This window comes from Miscanthus floridulus, chromosome 4, assembly GCF_019320115.1.
Source record: "Miscanthus floridulus cultivar M001 chromosome 4, ASM1932011v1, whole genome shotgun sequence".
In the NCBI taxonomy this organism is placed as follows: Eukaryota; Viridiplantae; Streptophyta; class Magnoliopsida; order Poales; family Poaceae; genus Miscanthus; species Miscanthus floridulus.
Window position 1 is genome coordinate 77,093,769 of NC_089583.1, and position 7,700 is coordinate 77,101,468.

Sequence of the window (7,700 nt, forward strand, 5' to 3'; positions counted from 1 at the left end):
CTCCACCAAACGGGATTTAAAATATAAACTTACATGGAGTTTCAATAACTGCTTGTCTTATGAACAGTTTTAGTTGAGTACATTAACGATTCAACAGTAGGGACAAAACAATGGTTCATTTTATGTGCAAACCGTAATAATTATATGAATTATGAGGTAGCACTGCAGAGTGCAGAGAACAACCCCATCAGCAGATATACCCCGTATACATGTTATAATTGACGATTCTGTAGAAAGAACCAAAAAGAGGTGTGGCAGCACAATGTGGTGGATATCATGCTCATGCGTTCGAGAGGAAATCATGTGTTTGCTTAAGCAGCGCAGCGCGGCGCAGGTGCATCCATCGATTGCGTTCTTTGGGAATTGGGAATTGGGCAGGAAAGATCACACCAAAGCAGCCAGGGCAGCTGGAAAAAATCAAAGAAAAAAAACCCACATCTTTTTCACCCTCCCTGTGACTGTGCCTGTGCGGCTGCGCCAGCGCTGTCAGGGAGCCATGCCTAGGCTAATGCCATCATGAGCGCAGGCTGCTAGGAGTAGGAGTATGAGTAGGAGTAGGAGTACTCCTAGCTCACTGCATGATTTGGCTTGTCACGGCCGGGCGGGCAGGCCAGCCCCCATGGCCTCCGAGCGGCCTTTTCAGCGTCAATGGCGGCACCTTTTGGAGCCCCCGCCCCAGCGCGACAAAAAGCATCGCCTCCCTCCTCATATTGCATCCCATCACGCACAGTGCCGGCGGTACTACGAGGTCGAAGTGCCGAACAGAGCACGCCATTTAGCGCTAAAAACATTCTTAGGACAAAAGCGTCGCTGCCTACTACTCCTCCCTAACCGTACGACCCAATGGCTTATCTCTGCCCTTTTTGTTTTTGGCGGTAGAGCTGTTGCGAAGCAAGCACTTTTTTCTTAACTACGAAAATGTATGGGCGGTCCAGCAAGTCTCACCTTCGAAATGCTAATTCTATATCTATGAACTTGACTTTGGATGTCATCCAGATCTAAATGGGTCAAAACGAGTTCGGATAAAAATAAACTTTATATTAAAATTATAACCCTCGATAGGATCTACAACTTTATAGTTAAAAAGTTTTTGAATTGGAACTGGTTATGGTCCCAAAATGTTGTTGTAAGTGCGCAGATTTTGAAATTTAAAATTATCCGACAATCTCAGATGTTGACATGGTCTATATAAAACTTATAGTTATCAATACGATCTAAAAATTTACAGTTGCAAAGTTTTTTATTAAAAATTATTTAGTATCCCAAATATATGTTCTAAGTTTATAGATTTTGAAATAAGAAACTTAGAACACATATTTGACATACTAAACGACTTCGAATAAAAAACTTATCGAGTCGAAGGAGCGTCCGTGCATTTTCCTCTTTTCTTAGGGCCAGTTTGGATGCCAAAATTTTTGGCAAAACGCTACTGTAGCGTTTTTGTTGTTATTTGACAATTAGTGTCAATCATAGTCTAATTAGGCTTAAAAGATTCGTCTCGTGGATTTCGTCTAAACTGTGTAATTAGTTTTATTTTTTATTTATATTTAATGCTTTATGCATGCATTCAAAGATTCGATATGCATTTAAAGATTCGATGTGACGAAAAATCTTGAAAAATTTGACGTTTTGGGTGCAACTAAACAGGGGCTTAGCGGAAGACGCTTTTTACTGATGCGGCCAGTACTGTAGTACTAGTACTACTGTATAGAGCTCGGCAAGCATTGCAGGAGTACAGGTGTGAACGTCAGTGTGAGAGCTTAATTATAGGTTAGCTTAGCTTCAGTCTAGGACCACGGACGTTAGTTAACAGAATCTTAGTACCAAACCATGCATGCAAGTATTATAATAGAATGCCCGTGCTAATCATGGGCTTAGCCATTATCCTACTCCTAATAGCAATCACAAGTACAGAGCCAAGTCAATTAATTTATGGGCGGAGGAACAGTGCTGAGAGGAGCAAAGGGGCAGGCTGCTTCCGTTTCGCGCGACATGCCACAGCACAACAGCATGGGATCCTGGAGTCTAGAAGGAAGAACCCTTGCCTTGCTCTTGCTCCTCCGAGCACGCCTCTTGAATGCGATGAGCTCAATCAAAGAGAAGAACAACAACCAAGAAGGCTACTACTAGTACCTCTTTTTGCTTGGGATGGGATGAGATAATCTAATCCTGAATCAGCATCAACATCATCATCGGATCCCAAGAGCATACAGTACAGTGCAGTAGGAGGAAGCTTGGATTTCTAGGCATGGCGCATGGCGGCATGCTTTCTTGGGGTTAATTTCTTAGCAGATGGAAAGTCTAAAGAAAAAGAAAACGAGTGATCAGATCACTGAAATTAAGCTACATGTTTCTCTCTCCATTCTCCCTTCCCTCTCTTCTCTCTTCTCTAGTTTAAGCGGACTGCGGCGACGAAGCTCCGTTGGCGTTGTCCGTGTGGTCGGCGGTGACGGTGGGCGCCGAGGAGGCGGCGCCGTTGATGTTGAAGCCGCCGGTGGCGCCGGTCGGGGACGAGGTGAGGACGGGAGGGGGAGGGGTGATCCTGGACGGGTTGAATAACGACGGTGCAGCAGCGCTGCCTTGGGTTTGGAGCGGCGCGGCGCCCGCGGAGGCGGAGGCGCTGCGGCGGGCGCTGTGTCCGCCCAAGAAGTTGTGCTTGTTGTTGTGCATCCAGACCTTGAAGACGCCCTTGCCGACGCCGATGTCGCGGCACCACTCGTCGACGATGGCCTCGTCGCGCTTCTGCAGCCGCCACCCGAGCCTCTCCGACAGCTCCTGCATCCGCTGCTTCTGCTCGGCGGTGAACTTGGTGCGGAACCGCTTCCTGGGCATAGGCATCGCGCCGCCCCCGGGGCCTGGCGGCGCGCTCGACGGCGTCAGCTGTTGGGCTGCTGGGGCCTGCAGCCTCTGCGCCGCGGCCGCTACCGCGGCGCCTGGCGCGCCGCCAGAGCCAAGCGAGAGCAGCATGTGCGGCGCGGTCGCGAAGTACGACGGCGGGGGCGGGGGCTGCTGCGCCACCGGCGCCGGCACGTGGTGCGGCGCGTGCGGGGGCGGGGACACCGACCGCTCCTCGTCGTACTCTGAGCCCTCCGAGTCGGAATCGGAGTCGTCGGCATCGACGACCCCCGGGTGGTGGCGGTCCTCGGGCGTCTCCTCCCCGCCGCGGTGCGGCTGGCCGTGCAGCACGCTCGGCGGCGGCGGCGGCGGGAGCGCCAGCGGCGGCGGGGAACCCTCCAGCGTCCGGCGGTGGAAGTTGCGGTGGCACCCGCACGCGGCGCACTTGAGCGACGTCGGGTCGGCCGGGTTGGCCCCCGGCGAGGGCATGAACTCGCCGCACCCGTCCACGGCGTGCCCGCCCAGGCTCGCGGCGTGGTTCTTGAGGCACTCCCGGTACAGCGGCTCGCCCCCGGCCCCGGCCGGCGCCACGGCCGCCGGCTTCACCTGCTTCTTGAGGGGGGCGCCGTTGGGGAACATGACGGGCTTGTACATGACGTCCATGGCTTCCATGCGGCTCGGCGCCCCACACTGGGCTTGACCGGTGGGGAGAGGTCCGACGGGGAGAGAGGGAGAGATTACCTCTAGCTCCTAACCCTGGGCTTTAGCATGGGAGAGGCGACCGGTCAAGGGAGGTGAGAGGAAAACAACAGGTAAGGAGGTGAAGAGAGGGCGAGCGTGAGGAGATAAGAATAAAAAGAGCAGCAGCAAGGCTAGTCACTAGTAGCCAGAGAGAGAGTGTGTGAGCTCTGCCTCCCTCGGGAGGAAGGGGGCGAGCTTATTTATTAATTTAGAGGACGTTTAATTCTTTCATCGCTTCTAAAATTTATGTTATATTAAATATTTAGATATTAATAAAAACATTAAATATAGATTAATTACAAAACCAATTATATAGATAGGGGTTAATTTTTAAGATAAGTTTTTTTAAGTCTAATTAATCTGTCATCAACACATGTTTACTATAGTACGATAAGTTTTTTTAAGTCTAATTAATCTGTCATCAACACATGTTTACTGTAGTACCACGTTATCAAATCATTGACTAATTAGGCTTAAAAGATTCGTCTTACAAATTAATCGTAAGTTATACAATTAGTTTCATAATTAATCTATATTTAATACTCCCAAACATTCATGTGACAGGAATTTTATGAGTTTATGCGGGAACCAATGAGCCCCTTAATTAGCAAGCCAGGAAAAAATACACAATTTTTTTGAACGATACTCTATCTATCGTTGGAGATACTCCCTCTGTCCTATGAAAAATGTTGTTTTTGATTTTTAAACCTCTTATTTGACCGTTTATCTTATTCAAAAATTTTATATAAATATTATTTATTTTGTTATAACTTATTTTATCATTAAAGATATTTTAATAATAATTTATTTTTTTATTATTTACATAAAAAAATTGAATGGAGCATCTGCAAGTAGTTGACATGCTACTTCCTCTGTTTCGAAGTATAATTTACTCTAACTTTGTCCTAAATCAAACTTTTTCAGATTTGACCAAATTTACAGAAAATACATCAACATCTAGAGCATGAAATGATTTCCATGAAAATTGTTTTAATAGAGCATTTATTTGAAATTATAGATATTAATATATTTTCTAAAAGCATTATCAAAGTTAGAGATGTTTCACTTGATGCAGAGCTAAAGTAAAATATGATTTGGAACGAGGGCGAGCAATTGTCACCGACTATAGCAACTCAATACCATACGTGATTACACGGATTAAATGAAATACAGTATTTCCTTGAATATGGATAATGATAACATATACTACGTTTGAACCATAGTTGATAATTGTTTCCATATATGTGTGGCTAAGAATCAGAGTTTCCGTTATCACCGAATAAATCCTGAACCTGGTTGTTTGTATTTGTTTGACTGCTGATCCTTAAAAAAAATTCTCAAATATTCCTCAAGTAACAGAGTATATTACTGTAAATATATTTTAAGGGGACTACGGTGGGCTCGAATTTCCTTTTCTTTTTTTTATGCGAGGTGCTGTTGCATACAGTGTGTCTTTAGGATTTACAAGATACATTGCAGCTTCAATCGCTCAATTCAGCTTTGTCTTCCATAAGAGTATAAGACGAGTCACCTCCACTAGCGTACAGAGCACTTGAGCAGGTGGCTAGCCCTAATTATGGGAGACTGAGGCCTGGTTTAGTTCCTAAAAATTTTCACCCTAAATTATTACATTAAATCTTGTGGCACATGTATGAAGTATTAAATATAGACGAAAAAACTAATTGCACAGTTTGGTTGGAAATCGCGAGACGAATGTTTTAAGACTAATTAGTCCATGATTAGCCATAAATGCTACAGTAACTAGCATGCGCTAATGATGGATTAATTAGGCTTAATAAATTCGTCTCGCAGTTTCCAGACGAGCTATGTAATTAGTTTTTTTTATTAGTATCCGAAAACCCCTTCCGACATCCCCGAAACATCCGATGTGATATTCAAAAATTTTCATTTCGCGAACTAAACACAGCCTGAATTCCGGTTTGTTCAGCTTATTTTTCCAGCCGGAGCAGTGTTTCTCTCTCACAACATTTTAGTATGAACCGTATTTCCAGCATAAACAGTAAAAAATTCAGTCTAGCCGAACACTCTCTATGATCATCCTTCCATATGTGCCGCCTTCTTTTCAAAATAGTTGACACCTTTGACTTATATTATTCACGTTTTGATTGGCATATTTGTTTAAATATCCAGCTTCTTAAAAGAAAATGAAGGCTTCTACCGCTTAATTAAGAACAAATGATGTAACGAACAATATAATACCTAGATGCTAGCACTTAGCGACTCACAAACAGAGACCACCATACAACATCGTTGCCGAGCTTGAAGTAAGACGAAAAGCGTATCATTAGATTAGTTATCAAAAGTACTTTCCGTGTATCATAATATGCACATTATGGGCTTGTTGCCCCTCCGGAGGAGTAATTGAGGAGCAACTGTGTCAAACATGCCCTAATACAAAAATCAAACATTGAAAATGAAGTCAAATTTGCTGAGTGTTATGAAGCACAAGTACATTGTTGTTTTTGTGTTATTTAAACACTACGATGAGAGTGCCTTGCATCCTCTGGCCTTAAACCGGCTATAGTTGTGGATTTGCGTTGGTCAAAGGCCTTCTCAAATTCAAGAAAATATGGGACATGTTTGGCAAAGCTCCCTGCCGAGAGTGCTATGCCAAACAATATTTATAATTGTGAATTGATTGTCTACAATGAAATAGGACATTGGGTGTTAAAAGTTAGCTTCTCCTAAGAGCAACTCCAAGAGAGTTGGTAAAAATAGATGGCTAAATCCATGATTTAGCCAATCTCTAAAATAAAAATCCCTGCAAAAAAAAAAATTCAACCGCCTTTCTAGTACGGCGAGGTAGATGGCTAGTGTCACATGCAAGCTATATTTACCATGCAAGAATTCCGGGATAGATGACTTGTTATTTTATAAAACCATATATAATAGCTGTTGGACTCTCTTTTCTTTCCAAAATAGTCAAATATAGATTACACGGCATGGATGGCTCTTCTGTTGGAGTTGCTCTAATTTACTTCCGCTCAAAATCATTTCCTTCATAAAGTTTATGTTTATGAGTTTATTCTACATAGTCACTTTAAGCCATGAGAGAACCATTTCACAGTTAAAATCAGAACAAAAGGGATCTATCAAATAAAGCCCTTAAGTGACACTGGTTTTTATTAGCACCTGAATTAAGTTCTATAGACATAAAAACTAGTGTTCCCTCCGTCCCATCCCATAAAAAAGAAGGTATTATAGGATTTACAAGACACATTAGTGATGAAGCAAAATGACGTAGATACCTCACAAAAGCACTGATGAAGGGTGTCAAACAGCGTTGGAATACTAATAACAGAATGTCCTCCTTTTTTAAGAAAAAAATGGACTCCAGATCATACTTTGTGGGCTATCAGGTAGGTTACGTTTAAGACTTTAAGATGAGCCATCAGTCAGTCAGTAGCAAATACTCCCTCAATCCCAAATTATAAATCATCAATGTCTAGAACACCTTGTAATTGGAAACATAAGGAAGGAACATCTAGTAGACTTTAAATTAAATATGCCGTGCCGGGCCGCTTTCGGAGAACTGGAGGATATAAGCAAGCCGTGGGCGCACGCCATGTTTCAGGGCAACGTCGTTAGGCTGTCCGCACCGCACAGCTCCAAACCGCCCTGAACTGTAAATATAAAGTCCAGACTACTCCCGCACTGCACAACTCTATCTGCTCCTCAATCCTTCCGTTCGCTACAGGGAATCTGCAAACCCAGCGTCCGTCCTCTCCACCGCTATCCTCTCCACCGCAGCAACCACTCCTCTCGCGGCAGCCCTGCGAAGTGTCCGCATCCTCCCCGATGGCATCCTGGGGAAGCCGGCGGTCTCTCTCAAATCCGAGGGCATTGGGGACGGAGGGGAGGAGGAGGCAGTGCCCGCCGAAGAGTGCAGGGGCGGGTCAGCGAAGGGGGCTGGGAAGCGACACTCACCCTGTCGTCGGCGGCAAAGAGAGTTGAGGCGGGCGCGGATGAACTCGGAGGAGAGCTCTACAGCATGGTTGCCCATTCACCATCGACGAAGAAGGTAATCCCTATCACTACAGTCTGTGCAGCCTCTAGATCTGGAGGCGCTCGCCCGCCGTGGCCATTGCGAACCACCGCACCGG

At 45.0% G+C, this 7,700-nt stretch overlaps 1 protein-coding gene across 1 annotated transcript; it reads right to left on the reverse strand.

Annotated features, from left to right (window-relative positions):
• Positions 1-2,107: 2,107 nt before the first annotated feature.
• Positions 2,108-3,711, reverse strand: LOC136551770 (zinc-finger homeodomain protein 9-like). The gene has a single exon (XM_066543311.1). The coding sequence runs from the start codon at positions 3,505-3,507 to the stop codon at positions 2,395-2,397; it is 1,113 nt and encodes a 370-aa protein (XP_066399408.1). The 5' UTR covers positions 3,508-3,711; the 3' UTR covers positions 2,108-2,394.
• Positions 3,712-7,700: the final 3,989 nt, after the last annotated feature.